Source organism: Zalophus californianus, chromosome 9, assembly GCF_009762305.2.
Source record: "Zalophus californianus isolate mZalCal1 chromosome 9, mZalCal1.pri.v2, whole genome shotgun sequence".
Classification (NCBI taxonomy): Eukaryota; Metazoa; Chordata; class Mammalia; order Carnivora; family Otariidae; genus Zalophus; species Zalophus californianus.
In genome coordinates, this window is record NC_045603.1 from 114,701,224 (window position 1) to 114,725,264 (window position 24,041).

General features: G+C 40.6%; 1 protein-coding gene across 1 annotated transcript in view; it reads left to right on the forward strand.

Annotated features, from left to right (window-relative positions):
* The window catches only part of PTCHD3 (patched domain containing 3), a 69,835-nt gene extending 63,185 nt beyond the window's left edge, over positions 1–6,650 (forward strand). Inside the window, 2 exon segments of the mRNA XM_035729336.1 lie at positions 1,478–1,623; positions 4,701–6,650. Of these exon segments, the coding sequence (XP_035585229.1) occupies positions 1,478–1,623; positions 4,701–5,974 (1,420 nt within the window). The 3' untranslated portion in view covers positions 5,975–6,650.
* Positions 6,651–24,041: the final 17,391 nt, after the last annotated feature.

Consider the following 24,041-nt stretch of genomic DNA (forward strand, 5'->3'; position numbering starts at 1 on the left):
AAGTCATACTCCCCCATCTGAAAAATTCACACCCAAAAATCCGGAAACTTGAAAGAAGGAATGGAAATAAATGTCATATGTAACTTTTATCCTCCTTAATCTTTCTGATTTCAGAGTTCATCTTTGTTACTTTCTTCTTTTAAACTGCTATAAGCCAGTAGTGTTTGAAGAAAGTATTCATTATAGTCAAATTTTATTCTAACAAAGCAATTTACTTTTGCTCTGGAATTTTGCGTATGTGGTTGATTTGGGGCCCTGAATTTAACTCCTAGCGCCGGTGGGCTGAAAAAAAGTGAAATACAGCCATGGCGTAGACCTTTTTTTTCATAATAAGAAACTTTAGCTACTTTATTGTTACAACAGTAAAAGGTCTTTAGTCGTGTTCTTGCTGTGTTAGAATCAGTGCTTCCATTTCCATAGTGGACTCCTAGTTTTCAATCCAAACTTCATTTCTCTCTCTTCCTAAAAATATCTAGAGACGAGTATCAGTCATTTGTTTTGAAGTGGTTAACAAACAAGTGAGGTATAAAACCAGAGATGGTTGTCAATATTTTTAAATGTAATGTGGAGGGCCCCTGGGTGGCTCAGGCGGTTAAGCATCGCCTTTGGCTCAGATCATGATCCCAGGGTTCTGGGATCGAGTCCAGCGTCAGGCTCCCTGCTTCTCCCTCTTCCTCTGCCTGCCATGCCCCCTGCTTGTGCTCCCTGGCTCTCTCACTGTCTCTCTGACAAATAAATAAATAAATAAATAATCTTTTTAAAAAATGTCATGTTGTGGTTGTTGGGTAGGTCAAGTACTGAATCCATACTTTAAAATGCTGTCTATATATTCTCCTTTCTGGGAAACAGGCACATCTTTGTTACTCAAAATGGACTACATTTCCAACTCTTTTGCAATTAGTAGCAACTTTTCTTGAGCGCACTTCAGCAGTAGACAAGAATCCTGAAAATGTTTTAGGAGGAGTCTTTCTACATTTTGCTAAGCACAATGCATATTGAACCTGGCTCTGAAATACAGGAGTTATTTAGGATTGCATCTATGGCTAGCTGGGGTCAAGGGTTGGGTGAAAAGAGCACTGGGTATGGGTACTTTCTCTGCTACAGCTTGCCCTCCCTTTGCTGTTGTATTCCATTGACACCCTTTGAAGAGCAGAGTGGAATTAACCATCGGGAGTGCTTTAGTGTATCTTTGTGGTTCTCAGCTACCAGTCAGTGGGGAGTAGTGCTTGCTCAGCTGCAGAAGAATCACCCAGGAAGTTTGGCAAAAGCACAGATAACTTCTCTGTTCCCTCTCTCCTTTTTCCCACTTGGTCTGGGATCGTGCCTGGGAGTTAAAGGTCTCCAGTAGACAGGTATGGGAATGATTGCCCAAGAGCTTTCTGACCAGGTGTCCAAGTCGAGAATGCTATAAACCGATGGAATTTCAGTATAGAAGCTACCACCACAGATCCCATGATTTTTCTCTCCAAATTTACAGGAGTGACTGTATACGCAACAAAATGTGAGCTGCAGCCTTTGGAGTGATTTCTGCGGCCTTGGCAGTGGTGAGCGGTTTTGGCCTGATGTTGTACATTGGGGTGCCATTTGTGATCATAGTTGCAAATTCACCGTTTCTTATTCTGGGTGAGTAAAACAAAACGTTGAGACTACACATTGTAAATGTGGGGGTGCAGGGTAGATAAGGGAAGGAGTTTAGGTTAGATTAAGCAAAATAATTAAATTTAAGTGGCTCTATAGATCCAAAATGAGGTGACAGGAAAAAGAAAGTCAAATTGAATTCTATGTCCTTAGAGGTAGAGAAGTCTAGTACCCCAGATGGAAAAACACAGACAAGGGACATGAACAGGCGGTTCACACCCCAAAAGTCCGAAATATGAATCCCCGGAAATATAAGAAAAAAATAATTTGCTCTCTCAATTAACTGAGGGATGAAAATTAAACCAAAAGTGAGACACCTTGTTTTCTTACCAGATTAATAAATGTCAGCAAGATTGAAGGAAGGTTGTATGGAAATGAACACTCATCCTGCTACGGGACAATGATAAACTGGTACACCCTTCTGTTAGTCCAGTTTTGCAACAAATCAAAAGACTTAAAAATTAAACAGGGAATGGCTTTGGCTTACTGATGCCACTTCTAGGCATTTGTCCTAGTAATTGGACAAGTGCTTAAAAAGTAGAAAAATTATGTTCATTTTGGCATTACGTAGAACAGGAATGTTTTGAAAACCATCTAATCCCCTATCGACATGGGATTGGGCAACTCAAATGTAACATATTAAGATTTTGAATCCTATTCAGTCCTTAGAAAGAGGTAGATTTATAAGATCTATAAGGTACATATAAGACCTAAAACCTCTACCAGAAAAATGCCGGTTATGAAACAAGGTGTTCGAAATAGAGAGATACAGTTGTACAGGCGTATTTGTACAGGACAAATTCTGGATGGAGATATGTAAAAATGAAGGGTGGAATTACAGTTGCTCAAATTTTTTCTCTGTATTTTCCTGTACTTTCAGAATTTATAATAAGCATGAGAAAACAAAGGTGTTTATATTTGAGGAAGCAAGGAACTTGGAAGTAGTAGTATTTGGTTTCCCAGGGGAGACAGTGATGAGCTGTATACTGGATGTCTAGTCCACAGCTATACTTAGTCACTCAGTACCCCCCACAGCCAATAACAACTATGGTTAAGGTGTATATAATTGATTTAATGTAAACCAGGATTGGATAGTATGTGTATTCACGGGAGTGTGAACGGTTCTGTGTGTGTGTGTGTGTGTGTGTGTGTGTACGTGTGTGTGTGACAGAGAGAGAGAGAGAGAGAGAACTATGTGGTCCCTCTCAAATCATACCACATTGATAGTTAGATGCTAACTGTAGAACAGATAAGTCCAGCTTATATTTTAAGCAACAGAATGTTGGCTTGATGTGTTTGGGCATCTGTATAAAATGGTTTATGAGGTTCCTAGAAACATCACCAAAGGCAAAGGAAGCAAGGGCAAAAATGAACTCTTGGGATTTCATCAAGATAAAAAGCTTTTGCACAGCAAAAGAAACAGTCCACAAAACCAAAAGACAACCGACAGAATGGGAGAAAATATTTGCAAATGACATATCAGATAAAGGGCTAGTATCCAAAATCTATAAAGAACTTATCAAACTCAACACCCAAAGAACAAATAATCCAATCAAGAAATGGGCAGAAGACATGAACAGACATTTTTCCAAAGAAGACATCCAAATGGCCAACAGACACATGAAAAAGTGCTCAACATCGCTCGGCATCAGGGAAATCCAAATCAAAACCTCATGAGATACCACCTCACACCCATCAGAATGGCTAAAATGAAGAAGTCAGGAAACGACAGATGTTGGCGGGGATGCGGAGAAAGGGGAACCCTCCTACACTGTTGGTGGTAATGCAAGCTGGTGCAACCACTCTGGAAAACAGTATGGAGGTTCCTCAAACAGTTGAAAGTAGAGCTACCATAAGATCCAGCAATTGCACTACTGGGTATTTACCCCAAAGATACAAATGTAGGGATCTGAAGGGGTACGTACACCCCAATGTTTATAGCAGCAATGTCCACAATAGCCAAACTGTGGAAAGAGCCAAGATGTCCATCGAGAGATGAATGGATAAAGAAGAGGTGGTATATATACACAATGGAATATTATGCAGCCATCAAAAGGAATGAGATCTTGCCATTTGCAACGACGTGGATGGAACTGGAGGGTATTATGCTGAGTGAAATAAGTCAATCAGAGAAAGACATGTATCATATGACCTCACTGATATGAGAAATTCTTAATCTCAGGAAACAAACTGAGGGTTGCTGGAGTGGCAGGGGGTGGGAGGGATGGGGTGGCTGGGTGATAGACATTGGGGAGGGTATGTGCTATGGTGAGCGCTGTGAATTGTGCAAGACTGTTGAATCACAGATCTGTACTTCTGAAACAAATAATGCAACATATGTTAAGAAAAAAGAAAAAGAAGAAGATAGCAGGAGGGGAAGAATGAAGGGGAGTAAGTCGGAGGGGGAAACAAACCATGAGATTCGATGGACTCTGAAAAACAAACTGAGGGTTCTAGAGGGGAGGACGGTGGGAGGATGGGTTAGCCTGGTGATGGGTATTAAAGAGGGCAAATTCTGCGTGGAGCACTGGGTGTTATGCACAAACAATGAATCATGGAACACTGCACCAAAAACTAATGATGTAATATATGGTGATTAACATAACAATAAAAAAATTTAAAAAAAGAACTAATGATGTAATGTATGGTGATTAACATAACAATAAAAAATTTAAAAAATGGTTTATGAGGGAAAATGGTCTCTCAAGTAATCCAGTGGAATCAAAGATACGCTGCTAATTCTACTTCGACTAACACCCACAACAGTTTCCTGACTTGTCATTAAAACACCCTACATAAAGACTAGGAGTAGAGCATCCTGTGCTATGTACAAATAACGGGAGTACGTACAAAGCACAGAGTTGTTACAGAGGAAGGGGTGAATTCTGTGGTGGATTCAGAAGCAACCAGAGAAAGCAACTGGGAAAATAGTTTCAAAGCACAGATTGGGCAAGATAAATAAGACCCCTTATAAGAGATGGACAAAGAAGATGGTTTGAGTTTATGTGTTTAGTTTTTAATGGGTATTAATGTGCATGAAGATTGTTTCCCTCTTTTAACAGGTGTTGCGGTTGACGATATGTTCATAATGATTTCTGCCTGGCAGAAGACTAGCCTCGTGGATAACACAAAACAGCGGCTGTCCAGTGTCTATTCCAAAGTGGCGGTGTCGATTACAATCACCACCATCACCAACGTCCTAGCCTTCTATACAGGGATTATGACCTCTTTCAGGTCCATACAATACTTTTGCATCTATACGGGAACAACCCTGCTCTTTTGTTATTTCTATAACATCACCTGTTTCGGAGCATTTATGGCTCTGGATGGTAAAAGAGAAGGAGTCTGTCTATGCTGGTTGAAAAAGCCAGAAACTGCTGACCAAAAATGTTCCTCACTGAAAAGGTCCTGCTGTCTCCCATGTGATTCTCTCCCGGATGAACAAGAAACTGATATCCATCCGATGAATTTGTTCTTTCGAGACTGTTTTGGCCCTTTTCTCACAAGCACTGAGTCCAGAGTTTTTGTAGTGCTTATATACATTTTGTACATCATAAGTAGTATCTGTGGGTGTTTCCAAGTGCAGGAAGGTTTAGACCTTCGAAATTTGGCAAGTGACGATTCCTACATCACACCATGTTTTAATGTAGAAGAAGAATATTTTTTGGATTATGGTCCCAGGGTTATGGTTGTTGTTACTGAAACTCTTGACTACTGGGATAAAGATGCTAGGCAAAAACTGGAACTATGTCTGGCAGATTTGGAAAACAGTGACTATGTAGATAAAAATCTCACAGAGTTTTGGTTACGAGAGTATGTGCAGTATATGGAAAACAGCAAGCAAGATGTAAATGATAAGGACACTTTTATGAACGGCTTGCCCAATTTTTTAACACGTTTTCCACTTTTTGTGTCTGATACTAATATTTCATCCTCACATGAAATTATTTCTTCCCGGGGCTTCATTCAGACCGTGGGTGTTTCTTCTTCAGCCAATGAGAAGAAGGTGTTACCCCGGTTACGCAGCAGAGCTGAAAAGTGCGAAATCCCCCTAATGGTGTATAACCAGGCATTTGTATATTTTGATCAGTATACCCCCGTATTGGAAAACACTGTTCGAAATGTCATTGTTGCATCAACCGCTATGTTCGTTGTTTCCTTATTGTTAATTCCTCATCCACTGTGTTCCTTGTGGGTAACTTTTGCTACTGCTTCTGTGATTGTGGGAGTAACGGGTCTCCTGGCATTCTGGAATGTCAGTCTCGATTCCATATCCATGGTTAATCTTGTCATTTGCATAGGGTTTTCTTTCGATTTTTCTGCACACATTTCTTAGGCATTTGTTTCCAGCTCTAAGCCGTCAGTAAACCGAAAAGCAATTGAGGCAGTGTATGGGCTAGGCTACCCACTGTTACAAAGTGCACTTTCAACAGTAATAGGGGTGTGTGTTTTATCTGCAGCTAAAGCATACATCTTCAGGACATTTTTTAAGATGATGTTTCTTGTTATGGTATTTGGGGCTGCTCATGGCCTAATTTTTATTCCAGTATTCTTAACCTTTTTTTTTTGAAGGTTTGTTTGAATATCCACCAACAAATCAAAGACCAATTATAAAATTCCTGATTGTCACACTCCAATCTGATAACAGTGCACTATTAGAAATAGTCAATAAACTAAAAACAAAGGCATGTTTCCTTGGCTTGGAAATCTCATTTAAACTGTTATTGAAAATATCCTGGAAAAATCAATTAGGCTTACATTAAAATATCTTTACTAAATTAGGAAGTGTTGTCATCTTTATTACGGTCTATACAATCATTCATAAGGTATGACTTTCCAATTATTTTTTCCTTTTGTTTCATTGTTAGAAGTTTCTGCCTGAAATTCAAATATTTTATGCATTATAATATAAATGGAATATTATTTTCATTCTACTTCCTAGATCATTAATATGTAAAAGTATAACTTCTTATTTATTCTCCCAGTCTGGGGGCTTTGTATACATTTTTTTAACGGTGTATCTTGATAAAATGAAATTTTTAAAGTTTTGAAATCCAATTTATTATTTATCATAAAAAAAATGGTCAGTGTTTTCTGTGTCCTCTCTAAGAAGAGTTTGCCTATTCCAAGATTACAAAAAAATCCATCTATGATTTCTTCTCAGAGCTCATAATTCTAATTTTACATTCAGGTCTATGATCCATAGATCTGTATTTGCTGAGACGTGTGGATAGAAGTTCATTATCTTTCCATAATAGTTACCCATTCAGTTTTCCAGCATCATTAGTAAAAAGACTACATTTTCAGCATAGGATTAATTTGGCACCTCTGTCAAAGAATCAGCTGACAGTTTATGTGTGGCTCTATTTCTGGGCATTGATCTGTTTGTCTATCCTAAAGCCAATACCACAGTGCCTTGATTATTGAACCTTTATATTAAATCTTGAAATTAGGTTGTATAATGGGCCCAGCATTTTTCTTTTCCAAATTATTTTGGCTAGTCTTGGTTCTTCCCATTTAGATACTAATTTTAGAATCACTTGTCAATTTATCAGAAAGCCTTCCGGGTTCATGACTCGGTTATAGTGAATTACAGATCAATTGGGGGAAAATAGGTATCTTAGCCATTTGGAATCTTCTAATCTGTGAACATGGTTTACCTTTCCATTTATTTGCGTCTTCCTTAATTTCCCTCAGGAATATCTTATAGGTTCAGGTTGATTTACTTTCCAAGTATTTTTATCTTTATGGCATTGTAAATAAATTTGAATTCCTTTTCCATTTTGTTTTTACTACTACATAAAAATACAATTGATTTCAACATACCTAAATTATATTGTGTAACCTTATTAGGTTCATTTATCAGTTCTTGTAGATACTTGTAGTTTCTTTAGCAGGTTTTATCTGTGCAATTATGTAAAGGTCACATAAAGGCCATTTTATTTCTTCTTATATAATCTTTATCTCTTACTTGACTCATTGCAGTGGCTTAAAACATCCAGTAAACTGTGGGAAAACACACTAAAGGCAGATCTCATTGCCTTGTTCCCAACTCTAGAGGAAATGTTCAAAATTTCATCATTAAAAATGATGATTACCTCGAGGTATTTCATAGTTGTTTCTATCAGATGGGGGAAGTTCCTTTCTCCTAGTTTGCTAAGATGTTTTACCATGGATGAGTACTGGATTTTGTCAAATAATTTTTGTCCATCTATTAAGATTAGCATGTTATTTTTTCTATTTTAATCTGAGAATGTGGCAATTTATGCTGAATGACTTTTTAGTATTTACACCAACCTTGCATTCCTAAGATGACTCACATTTGGTCATGGCATATTAGTGTTTTCATATATTAGTGTCTTAGTTTTGTCATATTTGTCAATGATATTTGTTCCTATGATCATGAGGGATATTGGTCTACAGTTCCCTTTTCTTATAATGTCTTCCTCAGGTTTTGATAACAGGGTTATGCTGCCCTCAGGGAATGAGCTGGTAAATAGTCCTCTTCTAGTTTCTGAAATATATGATGTATGGTTGATACAATTTCTTACTTAAATGTTTGGTAGAATTCACCAGTGAAGTCATCTGGGCACAGAATTTTTCTCAAAAGGTTTTGTTTTTTTTTTAATTTAAAATTCACTTGTGAATTTCTAGCCCTCTCCAATCACATATCCTTCTCATCTCCAACTTGCTAAGTTGGCTCCTGGGTTAGAGCATGTAGGATGGGCTCCACAGCTTCTCCGGTTCTCTGATTAGGCTTCCTGGTTAGGCGGGACTGTGGGGTATATTCTGCAGTAGACAGGCTTTGAATTTGCTTCCCTGCCTGGGTGTGGTGACAGAACTGGCTCCAAGGCTGGTATGACTGGCCGGATGGGTCCATGAATCAGGCAGAACTTGCCACCAAGTTCCCTGACCCAACCGGCCACTGGCTAGCTCTGGAGATCGGCAGAGCCACTGGCTGGGCTCTCTGTGCAGCTACTACTATATATGGGTCTGTAGGATTGTCTATGCATTGTCCCAGGTACTCTGGTTAGGCTTCCTGTTCTGGCAGGACGGAAGGCTATATTCAGCATTAGGCAGGGCTTTGAGCTCGCTTTCCTGCCAACACTGAAGGATTGAATGGGCTCCAAGGTGTGTATGGCTCATTTACTGGGGACGTAATCAACCTGAGCTGCTCCCTGGCCAGGCAGGGCCACCAACTCAGCTCTGCAGATGGGCAGAGCCACTGGCTACAATATCTACTTGGTTCCTCCTGCAAGGAAGAATGCTGTTGGCCAAGATCTGAGCACTAGTTGTTGTAAACCCTACCCCAACTCCTCCATCTCAATCTGATCCCCAGAGTTCAAGCCTCATAGATTTCTCCTATGAGCCTTGTGAGGCAAGACCCAAGTGGGCCCTCCAGGAAGCATGTCTCACAACGCTGGGAGAACTAGATGTTCATCTTGGGCTCTTTTTTCCCCCACTGGAGAAACGATAGGCCCTGGGGATGGGAAGGAGGGGGGTGCCTTTCAGTGCCTCCCTGTGCTGGCCTGGGGAGGGGTGATGTAATCAGAGTATAAGGGCTCCTCTCGGCCTTCTAATTCAATCCATTTTTAGTCTCTGTGTTCTGGGGTGGGGGGGGCCTTCAGCCCTACCCCCATGTTCTGGGATTTTCAAATGGTGTCTTGCCTATGGAAAGTTGCTAGTTGTTCTTGTGAAGAGGACAGCAGTTGGGAACCACTGTGTTGCCATCTTGATGCCGTCACTCCCCGCCATGTCTGGTTTCATCTTTAGACCATGTTTTCCTAACAGTTCTTTGGATTTGATCTTTTCCTAGAGCCATTTCTTAATTTTAGCATTGTTTGCTTTCAAACCTAGCAGTTGCTTGTGTTTAACAACTTTTTCTCTAACTTCTCTCTCTCTGTCCTTTACGTTGTGCAAAAAACTGCAAAAGGAAGTCAGACTGCACCTGCAACCTCCTGCCCGAAAAGATTCTTAGTTTAATCATCCAGCTGATTCAGTGCATTTTCTAGTTCCCACGATACCACAGTATTGTGCGTATCGACAGTGCCTCTCAACTTTTTGCCACCATATAGCAGGGATTCTCTTTTTCCCAGTCTCCAATCATATTCTTCTCACTTACTGCCTCCGGGGCAGCCTCCTCAAGGGCCACAATGTCGTTAATAGTAACTTCAAGGCCTTTTGCCTTTCACTAAAGGCCCCTTAAGATGTTCTAGCTTTTCCCTACTTGCTCAGTCACTCCTACATTTTGGGGGTTTTGTTAATAGTAGCAGTACCAATGTCTATATTAATTCTCTATTCTTCCTTAACAAATTATCCCAAAACTCAGTGGCATAAAACAATAATCACATTTATTGTCTTTCATATTTTCTGTGGTTAAGGAACTGGGGAATGGCTTTGATTGGATGCACTGTCTTGCAGTTCTCGTGAGATTATTCAGACGTCAGTTGGGGATGCATATATCCGAACGCTTGACTGGAGCGGGAAGAAGATTCATTTTCAAGGTGGCTAACTCATGGGCATGGCAAGTTGGGTTGCCTATTTTGTGAAGGTCTCAGTTCCTCTCCATCTGGGCCTCATTACAGGGTTGCTCATGATGTGGCTGCTGGCTTCTCCCAGAACAAGGGATCCAATTGTCCTTTTGTCCTAACCTAGATTGTCACATGGTGCACCGCTAATGCACTCTATTGGTCATACCAACCCATTCTAACTCAATGTGCAAGGAGACTAAAGGATATGACTATCAGGAGGTGATGATAATTGAGAGCCATCATTGAGTCAAGCTACTGTTTACCATTGTTGATTTCTACCAGAGTTATGGGTCATATTTTCCTCCTTTGCATGCCTAGTACTTTTGTATTTGATGTTGGACCTTGTAGAGTATATATGTTGAGTACTAAATTTCCTTGCTTCCTTTATTTTATTTTATTTTATTTTATTTTATGTTATTTTATTTTTTAGAGACTTTATTTATTTATTTGACAGAGAGAGACACAGCGAGAGAGGGAACACAAGCAGGGGGAGTGGGAGAGGGAGAAGCAGGCTTCCCACTGAGCAAGGAGCCCGATGCGGGGCTCGATCCCAGGACCCTGGGATCATGACCTGAGCCGAAGGCAGAGGCTTAACGACCGAGCCACCCAGGCGCCCCTCTTTGCTTCCTTTAAATACTATTGGACTTTGATCTGACAGGAAGTTGTTTCTATATCAGGTTGATCCTTTCAAGACTTATTTATAAGCCTTGTTAGGGCAAGTCTAGAGTAGACTTTAGTCCCAGGGCTAGTTGTGCCATAGTATGAGGCAAAACTCTCTGGAGTTTCTCCTGAAAGCCCCAGGGCGGACTCTGCAGTCTGGCTGTTCAAAATTTAACCGTCCCCCAGCTCTGGATTAGCTTGGGCAACTTTTTAGCATCTATTTCTCTAATTATGTTTTGCCTAAGCTCGTGGAGTTTTATCCATGCATGCGTGGTTAAGTATTTAGGGACAGACTCTGGCCAGGCTTTGCCTGACTTCAAAGAAGTTCATCGTCCACATATGTGACTGGGGATTTGAGGACAAACTGCAAGGAACCCCATGCACATTTCTGAAGCACTTTATCGCTAAAGCTCTCTCTTCCCTGGCAATCAGCCTCACATATTTCAGCCACCTCATCCCCGCTAAACTCTGCTTGGTCTCCTCGACTTAGAGAAAATGCTATGCTTTGCTTAGATTCTCCTTCCTGGGCTGCAGGCTGGAAAATGTCTCTAAGGAGGTCAGAGAACCGGGTTCTATGGTTCACCTCATTTGTTTCCTTTTTTCCAGGGATCATAGTCCTTCACTGTTTATTGCCCGGTTTCTGAAGACAGTTGCTCAACACATTTTGTCTTGTTATTTCCAATAAGAGGACAGTCTTTCAATTATCTCATCGGAGCTGGAAACAAGTCCCCTATCTTTTTTCCTATTTATGTCATTCATTTTGCTATCTAAGTTTACAGTTTGGGTTCACTCTAGTTCATCTCCTTGAAGTAAGCTTTGAAGTAAATTAATTACATGGGACTTCAATATATCTGGAAAATCCCTTTTCTCTCTCAATAAATTAATAGCCATATAATGCGAAAATGATCTTACAATTCCCTTGATTGTCTCTTAAACTTTCTAAAATAACAACAAAAAGACTTTGCTTTAACAAAGTAAATAGGTTTTCAAGGAAATTGCAAAAGAGACTGATACATATCCTATGCCAATTGCCCAGGAAGTTCAGAAAAATTCTTCCATATAACACTTTTGCCTTCAAATTCCAAAGAATACATCACCACTATAAATAATATCCTTTTATGCTGCAAATCTGCAAGATAAGATGACTCTCACCCTCTATTCCCACCCCTCCCCCCAACTTTTTTCCTTTTCTTTATGGAGAAAAATCCTTGAGGTGATTTATGTATAACTTTGTCAGTTAATATTTGTCAAAGTATATAGTCATACTGTGTAAAGTTAAAGAATTTGTTGGCCATATAAGTATCAGACTGTAGGGGCTCAGTCAGTAGAGCATGTGACTCTTGATCTCAGGGTTGTGAGTTCAAGCCCCATGCTGAGTGTAGAGGTTACTTAAAAATAAACATTTTTTTAAAGTATCAGCTGAGAGTAACTTTGAAAAAAAGAGATAATCAAATTATGACACAGCTATACTTATAATGAAGAACATACAAGCATTTAAAATTATCACTTTGATTTGATACTCAGTCCACAACTGATATCTGCTTTGTTTTATATATATGTACATATGTATGTATATGTGTGCATATGTGCACACATACTTTGTACATGATACATAATAGAATACTTATTATCTGACGCTGTGCAGAGGAGAGTGGATATTCCTGGCAACTGTAGATTTAAAATGATCTTACTGTTTATTTTTCTAACGTTAATAGAGAATATCAGCATTCATTTTCTCTTTTTGCATAGATAATTGAAAAGAATATATTCTTTTCTTCAAAAAGAGAAAGGCTTTAAGAATTCTAAAGTTCAAGTTTTTCTCAGAGGGCATCTGACCTGACTCACAGTGGAATTATTATGGACTTCATCTTTACTCTGCATGGACAATGCCCTGAGACAGAAACCTTCAGCCCAGATTTTCTTCAAGAGGCAGGGCAGGGATTGCAAATGGAGTCCGAATCCAGGAAGAGCCATTACGACCACATTGCTTGTTAGGCATTTCAGTCCTGATAAGAAGAACAGACTCAGAGAATGAATATCCGACTAAAAGAGGGAGGGTAAATGAGAGGCAGTTGTTAACACTTCTTTCTTTTTGACAACAGTAATAATAAATCTCCTTTCTAGTGTTAAAAGCCTGCAATCTGTTCATTCATTTCACAAATATTTTTTTGAGCATCTGGATTGCAATTACCATGAAGTCCAGCAAGATAACGTGAGACCTCATCACTAGATAGGAATGTGTGTGTACATACATACACAAGTTAGTGTCTGTGTGTGTCCACATGTGTTGGTGGCAGGGCAGGAAATTGCCACAGCGGTTCATGAGCAAACTGCGGGGGAAATGAAAGCTTATTCTTATAAGTATATTAACATACATTAACCTGGAAAGTAAATTTAGGTAAAGGAAGTGTAGTACTCCTACATATTATCGATCATGATTACTGTTTTCTTCTCTTTTCTAAAATGGCTTAGGATCGGCATCAACTTTCTGGGTATCAACAAGGAAATTGATTTTGAATTATAAAGTATGTACCTTATTTTAATAGAATTTATTAGATTTAAGGGTTCACTTACTTTTAGTAAGTAGAAAAGCAAATAAAAAAAAAAACAACCACTGACACTCCAGGGAGACTTCATAATAAAAAGCCCACACCTCATTATTTTGCCATAACAAAAGTCTTCTCTCACTGGAAACGCCAAGCCCTCCAGATCTTCAGCACACTCTGGCATGTTGAAGGATACTCTTATAAATGCAGGAATCTCTAGGAGTACTACCTTTTGGAAAGTAGAAGAGAAAAAGGAATTCCATAATGTGACACAACAAAATCCAACCAAAGGGACGTTTTTCTCAAGTCTGGTGTGATATCTGTGCCCTGAACATTTGTAGAGAATCAGCCTATCAGACACTACAAAGTATGTGGAGGTAGATTGACTTTAGAGATATGCAAAATCCAGTATCTAGCAACAGAGAAATATAGCAAAAAGCATTGGCATGTGCTTTCAGGCAGAATAAGTGATTATGTTTTGTACAGGCATGTCAGATGTCCAGAGCCTGCCTTAAGGGATTCAGAACGGTACATTTTTTTCATCCTCTGTTGTAATGTTGGTCCAACAAAATAAAACTCACACATTTAAAGTTTCAGGTTGACTAAGCCCATATGACAGTTAACTCATTCAAATAATAACTATCATCAACAACGATGAGGACAATCATCTAGGTCATGATGTTAAAAGACCTTGAAAAAAATTAATAAAATGAAATAAATAAGTTTTCTTCCTCCAAAATAAAAACTATATTCCAGGTGTTAAACTGCTATGGAAATCACACACACACAAAAAAATGTTAATAGGAAAAACACACAACCCATCAATAAAAACCTAAAGCCAAATAATCTTGAGCCAAGAATCAATTGCAAGCCATGATAGAGCTATTGAGGTTTTTTAAAAGTCATTTATTGAAGAAACAGATATTTGGCATAGAGATGGCCGAGCCTAAAACAATCTTAGTAGGTATGCATAGTTTTTGAATAGATGCTACCAATAGAGGTAGCAGTCAGTAATCCCTCTTACTTTCTCTCTCTCTCTCACCTCTCCTCTCTCTCTCCTTCTCTTTTTCTCCCTCCCTGTCTCTCTCTCTCTCTTCTTCCCTCCCTCTCTCCCTTTCTCTCCCTCTCTCCCTGTCTCTCTCGCCCTCTCTCACCTTCCCTCTCCCACATCTCTCTCTCTCTCTCTCTCTCTCTCTCACACACACACACACACACATGCGTGCACAAGATTGCAAACTGGATTCCCAAATATATTAATCCTTTAAGGTTTTACTTTCCATTATTCTCTTTCTGCTGAGTTATTTTCCCCACAATTATTTTCTCAAGAGATATTCTCTGAACTAGGCAACCAATGAAATCCCATAAATACACACCCACATAGAAAAACACAGACTTTTGTCCCTCGGTTTTTGCCTCCTACCCATACTGGTTCTCTCTCTAAAGCAGTCTTTTATAATGTTATTCAAATAACAGGCCACCAGATATGGTTGCCTCTCAGAGCGCACCTGTGTCTTTCATCAACTCTAATGGAAATTCTGGGAGCAGCCTACTGCTGCTAGGTTCAAGAGTCAAAGAGGGGACAGGGTTTTATGAATTTTTCAGATTGCTGACCAAGAAATATAGTTCATTTCCTACATTATCGACACCATTTAAAAGTGAAGGTCATAATATTTCTGGAACAGAAATTTGGTAACTTTAAAAATAAACAATAGCTTACTTTTATTTCAACACTTTATCTGGTGTTTAAAAGAAAATACATTATCGAGGCCTTTTGCCAACAATTTGTTGGTAATAAAATGAATAAAAGCCAGTGTGTTGCATAATTCCTTTGCCAGTAAGGAATGAATAAATATAACCTATAATTTCAATACCCTATTCTTTTTTTATTTTTTAAAGGTTTTGTTTATTTATTGGACAGAGAGATACAGCGAGCCAGTGAGGGATCACAAGCAGGGGGAGTGGGAGGGGGAGAAGCAGGCTTCCCGCGGAGCAGGGAGACTGATGTGGGACTCGATCCCATGACCTGAGCAGACACTTAACAACTGAGCCGCCCGGGCACCCCTCAATATGCTTTTCAACACTAGTTACAGATTTTCCACACCACTGGTGGCTTATTTCATCCTCACACAGACAAATGCGTACAAGACAAGCCATTGTCCCCACAGCACTTTCTTATTATCTTGCTGAAATGTGGTGAAATGCATTACAGTTTCAGGTGACTTCAGGAATGTGGAGAAATACTTTGCCCATTCCCTGAGAAAAAGCTTCGTTATTTTCTTCATATGAATTCTGCTCCCAGTGATTGACTCGTGTATTAGCGTTTTGAGACCAAAAACTTTTCAGCAGACCGTTTTTCTAGGGTAAAGCTTTACTTATCACAGTCTGTGTTTTCCTCACTCGGTCCCCATTGCCACTGGTTAGAAGGAATAGGGGATTTTGAAAGTTTCTAATCAACAATGGCTACTTGCCTCAATTTGGCTAAGGCATCCTCCTCTGACCGAAGGAAGAATCTTCAAATCACCGATGGCTGGCAGCGCCAAAGGGTGCATAGATGAAGATCCAAAATCAACTTAGGGTATGTTGTGCTGTATATTACTCTACCACATTTCTCCTGGGTCAGCTGTGCGGGGAAGCAGTTGGGTGTACTTACAAATAAAGTTTGAAGGTACCTAGATTTCCATGTACCCATTCAGAGATGCGGAGATGATAACCCTGCCTGTGCCTTTTGAAAAGAGCAGCGGTAGTCATCCTACTTAAGGAGAATCACAAGGGCCTTCCTCCCTTTCAGTCACCTCCTCTCCTGGCCATCTCCCGCCATGGACCCACCCAGACCAAAGCCACTGTATACAGAGACAGCGCCCATCCCTAAGACAAGAAATTGTCTTATGTACTGCCACAGTGACCCTGTTTCATTTCCTAAAGATCAGAGACCAACTCCACTTTGGACTGGTGCAACAAATCCCCAGGACAAAATGGCAAAACCGAAAGCGAAGTTTCGTCCTATGTTTAGTCCCAATTATGAGACACAAATCTTGACATACTCCTGCCTGTGCTTGTGACATTTGACAGGTAAGAGTCTCCTCAAGTCGGGGTTATTTATTTTAAGCTATAAATGTGACATCTTGTGGGTTCTTCAATGTCAATGGATATAGCTTTTTAAATACAAATTATTATACTGAAGGTAATATTGTGAAAAAATGAGTAAGGCGGGAGCATGACCTCCCAAGATACAGCTTGAGCCTTTAGACTTAGTAACTCCCAGAAACTTAGAAACCCAAGTTTGAGAAACACTGCATTTAAAATTAAAAGTTGTCCTTTAGAGAACCATTCAGCACAAAGTCGTTCGGGAGGACAAAGGAATACGCCCAGCACTGACATCAGCGAGGGGAAAGGGGTAGGGGGTTGTGTCTGTTCTTGCCTTCCTCCTCTCCTCCACTCCTCCTCTCCCATCCTGCTGCTGTCTCCGAGAAGGGGTGCGGTCCCCGTCACTGTCGTTCCTCTAAAATAGCTGTTGTTCACTCTGTTAAGGTAGGTTTTGTCTTGGGTCTCCTTGGTGGAGTTTTTGCATCCCCCAACGCAGATGCTCTTGCAGCTGACTTCTTTTAAAATCCCCTTTGTGGTTCCCACCACACAAACTCCTGGTGAGGTCCCCTGCCCTCCAGAGAGGGACCCGTCTGTTCACTCAAGCACAGCTCGTTCGTCTGTGCAATATCCTCCAGCCCATGAAATCACATACCCTTCCTTCCCAAATGGCATGTTTTTCTGCTGCCCTTCCTCTTTGCGGCGCTGATGGATTAACTCCTGCCAAACTCCGGCCTTTAGAATTCTTAAGGCAAGAGTCATGCAAGAGTCTCTCCACCAGGAGGAGAGAGGAAAAGCCACTCACAGGCTCACATGCACTCACATACGTATGTATTCCTGATGTATGTCAAAGAAAACTTCAAGAAATCTTTATTCTTTTTAGACTGTTGGAAATTACCGTCCCTGCACTTTATGGATGCAATGAGGATTCTATCACCCACTGTTCTCAGCTGAAATTCTGTGAAAACAGGGAAAGCCACATTCCCTTTTTGCTTTACACTTCTGGAAGTTATCATAAAACAAAAACGAGACCGGAATTCTTCATACATAAAGCATTCACTGATACAGAGGAAAAACCATTGGACAAGCAAGAACATCACCATTCACACACTGTCTCCGTGTCTTCCCAACTGCACTCCTGGGTAAGAGTAGCTTTACCTCAGTAAACTTCCTGTTACTCAGCTAGAAAATGAAAAACACACATATACACATACATCTAGAGTATCTGGGACAGGATATCTAGACTATTTAGAACAATATCTCCCTTACCATTAAATCGAATGCTACAAATTAAAACATTTTATGAGAAAGACATTGCTAAATCATCACCTCCTTAATTGCAGGGACCACCTCTCATTTCCATTTCCATAGCAAGGGCTCAAATGTTCACCAAATGGATAAGTTTTTGAATGAACTTAAAGTGGAAGACATACTAAGAGAGCAAGGATGTGAGTGACACCCAAATACCTCTACGTCCTAATGCCCAGAACTCGTGACTAGGCTTTGTTGCATACAGAAAGAGAGTTAAGGTTGCAGATGGAATTAAGATTGCTAACCAGCTGACCTCAAGACAGGGAGAGTGTCCTGGGTTATCCAAGTGGGGCCAATGTAATCTCCAAGCTCTTAAAAGTGGAAGAAACCATGAGAGGCTGGGAAATTTTTCAGTGTTTGCCATACCACAATTTTTCTTTCACCTTTAATGAAATTGATGGAAGTGGTTAATTTTCAGTTTCATTCCTGAAACACAGCCCTACAAGATTCTGTCCTGTGATGGGTATACTCTATACGTATATGCATGCAACAGCAGAAGGAAACTGAAGCACATGATGTTTTGCCAAATTCTTTGTTGCACACGTACAAACATGTGCGTGTGTGTGTGTCCGGCAAATTGCGCATGCCTACCCAGCCATATCAGTGAGGAGAACTAGCCTGTGGCCCAGAGCTTTCTATCTTTCTTCTCTGCCATGCTCAGTATGTCTCTCATCTGCAGACTAGTTCCCATTGTCACAAGCTGGCTGCAGCCTTCTCAGGACCCCATTCAGACACAACAGCACTGAGCAGAAGGAGAGGGACCTTTCATCCGTGTGCCTCTGATAATAAGAGAAGAGCCTTTTCTCCAAGAACCCGAAGGCTTCTCACATCTCACTGGGCAGAAATACGGTGGCATGCCCACATCAGATTCAATAACTGACAAGGATACTGGATCACAACGACTGGCTTAGATCAATTAGAATTTATTGCTGGGGCCTGGATAGTGTGTCTTTCTCAAGTCACATGAGTTGGGGCTACACACTGGATTGCAATAAAGGCTCTACAGCTGGAGAAAAGGTAGGAACAGCTTTTAGGTATGCAAACAAGATCTTTTTTTCTGGTAACACTTCTTGAAACTTCAAAATGCTTTCCAACGTGTAGGGAAGAACACCAACTGCAATTGTCCACGGCCGATCTTAGATCATGTCAACTATCCTATAATGCTATCCCATCCCAGGAATAGTGTGAAACTTCACTTGAAACGGTGCTAAATTAACTGATTCCATTTAGTCTGCTTTTTATGTGACTAGAGAGGAAATAAGGTAGGAGCCACAATTCATTTCTTCTGAGAAATTGGGGGATTATATCCACAACCTACTCTGAAAGAACACACACAGTGGCCTGCTACATACGCTCCCTTTCGTGTATGCCATCAAAGTTTCTGCTGGCCACTTCAAGACAACTCTCAAGACGGCACAAACCTAACAGTAATCACACACTGCTTTTTTTTAGATAGAAAAATACGTTGTAAAGCAATCTAAGCAATCTTTCATCTAACAAATATTTATTGAGCTCCTATTACATTCTCTTTCCTGGGACTATATGGTAATAATGATTGGCAAAAACAACATAATTCATTACCTTGTGGAGCTTGAGTCCCGTAGGGAAGACAGGCACTGTTGGCCAACAATAATAATAGAAGCAAATGTAAAATTATCAGTGATAAGTGCCAAGAAATACATGCAAGGGGGGTCCACAAAGGCACACTCGAGGAGGTAAACCTGGAGCTTATCTTGTGGGAAGATAGGAGCCAACTTGGTTAAGTAGTGGAGGGGCAAAAGAGTAATCCAGATAGAAGGAGCCTCATGTGAGAATGTTCTGTGGCAAGAGAGAGCATGGCCAGAGAGGTTAGAGCATAGATGAGTGAGGGAGGTGGTGCAGGAGAAAGTCAGAGTTTAAGGGAGGGGCCAGATCATACCGGCACAGGTGACTTATGTTTAGAAATGGAGTCTTTATCCTAAATAGAAAGGGGAATTTCTGAAGTGTCTTGTCCAAGGGGTGGTATCATCAGATTCATATTCTGCCAGGGTGAAGGTCAGATTGCATACAAGAAGGTCACTTTTAAGGCCAATAATGCAATATACCACGTAAAAAATTGTGTCTAGACTATGGTAGAAACTGATAGAAGAATTCAAAAGATGCTCCAGCGGTAAAGATGTCAGAATCCAGTGGTAGATAGGATGAGAGATAGACTAGCATGTCCAAATGCATGGTGGTACCAGTCAATGCAAAGGGAACGGGGAAATAGGACTTGGGATGGAGGGGCTATCCAAAATACACGAAGGTCTCATACAACTCAATAGCAAAACAAAACAGAACACGGTCTGATTTTAAAATGAGTAGAGGCTCTGAATAGACATTTTTCCAAAGAAGACATACAGGTGGCCAACAGCTACTTGAAAAGATGTTCAACATCACTCATCATCAAGGAAATGCAGATCAAAGCCACAGTGAGATATCACCTCACATCTGTTAGAACCGCTATTAAAAAGAAGACAAGAGATAACAAGTGTTGGTGAGGACATGGAGAAAAGGGCACGCTTGTACACCGTTGGCGGGAATGTACATGGGTGCAGCCACTGTGGAAAACAGTGTGCAGGTTCCTCAAGAAGTTAAAAATGGAACTACCATATGATTCAGCAATTCCACTTCTGGGTATTTATCCAAAGGAAACAAAAGCAGCAACTTGAAAAGATAGATGCATCCCCATGTTCACTGAAGGATTATTTATAATAGCTGAGCTATGGATACAACCTAAGTGTTCATTAATGGATGAATGGATAAAGAAGATGTGATATATAGATATAGATATCCACTATATATATAGAATGTGGGAAGTTATTCAGCTGTAAAAAGGAAGGAAATCTTTCCCATTGCCATGACACGGATGGCCCTTGAGGGCACTGTGCTAAGTGAAATAGCCAGACAGAGAAAAACAAATACTGCATGATCTCACCTATATGTGGAAGCGCAAAACTGGTGACTTCAGTGAAAGGTGTTGAGAATACCTCTGTCGAGCCAGAGGCTACATAGGAATGGACTGGGCAATAAGTGGGAGGTGAGGAAGTGGATGCTGTGACTCCAAGTCTTCTCTGAAGGAGTCTGAGGGTGGAGGAGAGAGATACAGAAGGGTAGCTGAAGCAGTGTATGAGAACCAACTCTAGTTATTTTAATGGGAGAGTCTTTAATATATTTAAAAGCTAACAGGAGGATTCAGTGAGAAGTAGAATGAAGTTACAAGACAGAGAAGGGGTTATTAATAGTGTAGTAAAGAACTGGACAAAAAACGGAAAGATGGAATTTGAAATACAAGTGGGGGGACTGGCCATTGAGGAAAGAGAAATCTAAGCTGGGAATGGTAAGAGTAGAGGCCCAGGGTACTGGGAGGAGCAGAGCGTGAGGAACCTGTCTGTGCCAGTGAGGTTCAAAGTAGTGGAAAGTGACGACCACGTGATCTGGAACAAGGGAAGGCTGTGGTCAGAAGGTGAAATGCTGTCATTTCTGCCTCTGGAGGTGAGGTGACGGATGATGGCAAGATGGAAGTTATGACACCGAGAGTGACTATTCACGTGGTATGCAGAGCACCTGCGTGAGAGAACGCTGCACCGGAGGGGCTGCCATCATTAATTGTACCAATGTTGAGTTGTTGAAACTTCAAATAATGTTAGGATAACATCTTCTCTGATTTACAGGTGCATGTTCTTTAAGAAATATTCCTTTTCCTAACGTCCATAGTTGTTTCTGGAATAGTCTGTCTTATTTTCTAATTGTATGAAATGGAAATTTAACTTCCAATATACGTGCTAACTTTTCAGATGTTGAGCCTCTTCGGCCCACTAAGAATGGATTATTCTCTATCTCATTTCCTAAAGAGCCATAGGAGGATTAACAGGGTGGAAATTATGCCTAAAAGTCAAACTTCTTACCTGATTTTTGGTTCATAACCACTCAGTCAGAACCTTTCTTTCCACAGCTTTGCCGTCAAAGTAAATGTTAAATGCTCTGAGAATGCTGTCCAAAATAGTGTAGAAATTATCAGTGTGAGACTGCGATGAACCACATTCAATTCTCTCAAACTAAAGCCATCTAGTTTTCATAGCAGGGGAGATATTTTATTAGTCTGTTTCCAAGTTTTCCACAAGAAAAGCACAGTCATTATGTTAATATAATGGGTTGAACCTTTATCAAATAAACTTAGAGAGCCTAAAATATATGAGTATATAATTAAACTTTGCAGTATGCTGTTGAGCTCTACAAAAGCTTCTGATAACTCGTACCAAGAAGGTTTACCCAGAAGAACTCTTCCCTTCATATATTCTTCTCCAGATTTGGCAAGAGACATCTTCCCAGGCACTCACAACGGAACGCTTGTTACCTCTGTGAAATGGAAGTTAATGAAAGTAGCTACATCTAGAGCTTTCATTATTGGCACAATTATATGACCACATGTCAGTATAAGGAAGCATCCCCAATCCCCACTTTGAACACAAAGATTTCAGTCCCAAGATTTCTGTTGAATGTCCCATTTCAGGATTCTGAGCAAGTCCTACGTACAGTGGGTCAAGGGAAATCCAGTCACATTTGGTGATGGGGTGGGGGAGGTGCAGAGGGAGGGATGGAGGAGGGAGAGGGAACGCAATTGATTTTAGGTCGGGAGACTCTGAGACCAGAAATTCTTCTCAAGTCAACCTGCCCACCGTTATGCTTACCCATGGAAGTAAATGGCTAAAAAGAACAGGAAATACTAGAGGGTAACAACAGGTCAAACCTGTAATTCTCTCCATGAGTTTTTCCTCCTAGGTTGAAGATCTCCAAACTTAGATCCAAACTTAGATCTAGTCCTTATGCGTAATTACAAACTGTGCATTTTCACTGTATTTAGTAGATTAGTTCTTACTGCATTGGGAACATTGGCCTGGGGCCGTGTTACAGTCCTGACGGTTTCCTAGGAAGATATAATGGACATGGGTTACATTTAAAATCTTTCCATAAACATTTTCTTTTGAGTATTGCTCCTTGTGTGGTCCCTATAATTCTTACGCAGTGGTCAGCCAGGTGGGCACACAACCCAGACCAACCAATGAGGGTCCTTTGTAGGAATACTGGGAAAGAGACGAATGGCTTCTGAGACTGAGCTATGAAAATCATGAAAGTCTAATGCTGCTGGGACAATCTTCCCGGCACCCTGGACAGATGTGAGGGAGAATGAAGACAACAGAAAAAATAAAAATAGAAAGAGGCAACAGTGGAGCATCTATATGCAGCTGTTTGGAGTCATTCAAACCCTGAACTTTTAAGTCTTAGGCGTTGATAAACTCCCTTTTGCTTAAGCTACTTTGCACTGGGTTTCCATTACTTATAACCCAAAGGGATTGGACTGATGAAGAGGAGGAAAACAGGCGATGAAGGGAGGGTGAGGAGAGGAAGGTCTTAGAACTACAGCTAGACAACAACCTTACAACAGCATTTATGACAGGAAGGTGGCTGGTTCCCCAGCGGTTCCCTTCATTTGTCTTCTGTAGGCCCAGGACAGTTTGCCAAACCAGAATATGTTAACAGAGTTAGGTCAGAGCTGAGAAGTGGGTGGAATTGCCTTCTACTTTTTGCTTCTGCCTTAGGCATGCTTCTCCTTCTCTGATCTCTTCCGTCTCCTTCCTCAAACACACCCTCAGTACTTCCCTCACTTCAAAATATCATTTGTAGGAGAGTTCGACGCTCAGCACAGCTGCCATTCTTACCCTCTTTCTCATCCTAGCCTATATTCTCTGCCAACTCATACTCTTGGACCAGACAGGGAACTCCTGGCCAAGACCACTTTACCTCTGATTTCTCTTCTCTTTACATCTGACTCAATTTAAGTTGCCCAATGCCTTTTTCACTTGCAAAACCCCCAGAGACACTCCTTTCCCTCCTGTTGAGATTCCAACCATTTAAATCACACCCCTGTAACAAAGGAGGCTTCCATATGCTGTAGCGTTGGCCTTTACAGCATTTGTTTATTCTATTATACACACATGTAAGCGGATCAAAACATTCGTATGCTAAGGGAAATATAACTTAAAAATGATATGGCCCTTGTATATATTTGGGCAACATATCCCCTCTCTAAACCCTTTGGGTAAATTATAGACTATATCTGATATCACTTATTATTCTCAATTAGATACGTTCAGACACCTTCTCATTAATCCAATCCTACTTACTTTAGAACCAATCACATTTCACTGGAGTAGCCCTCTACTGTCTTTACCAGGACTGAACCACTTAAATACCC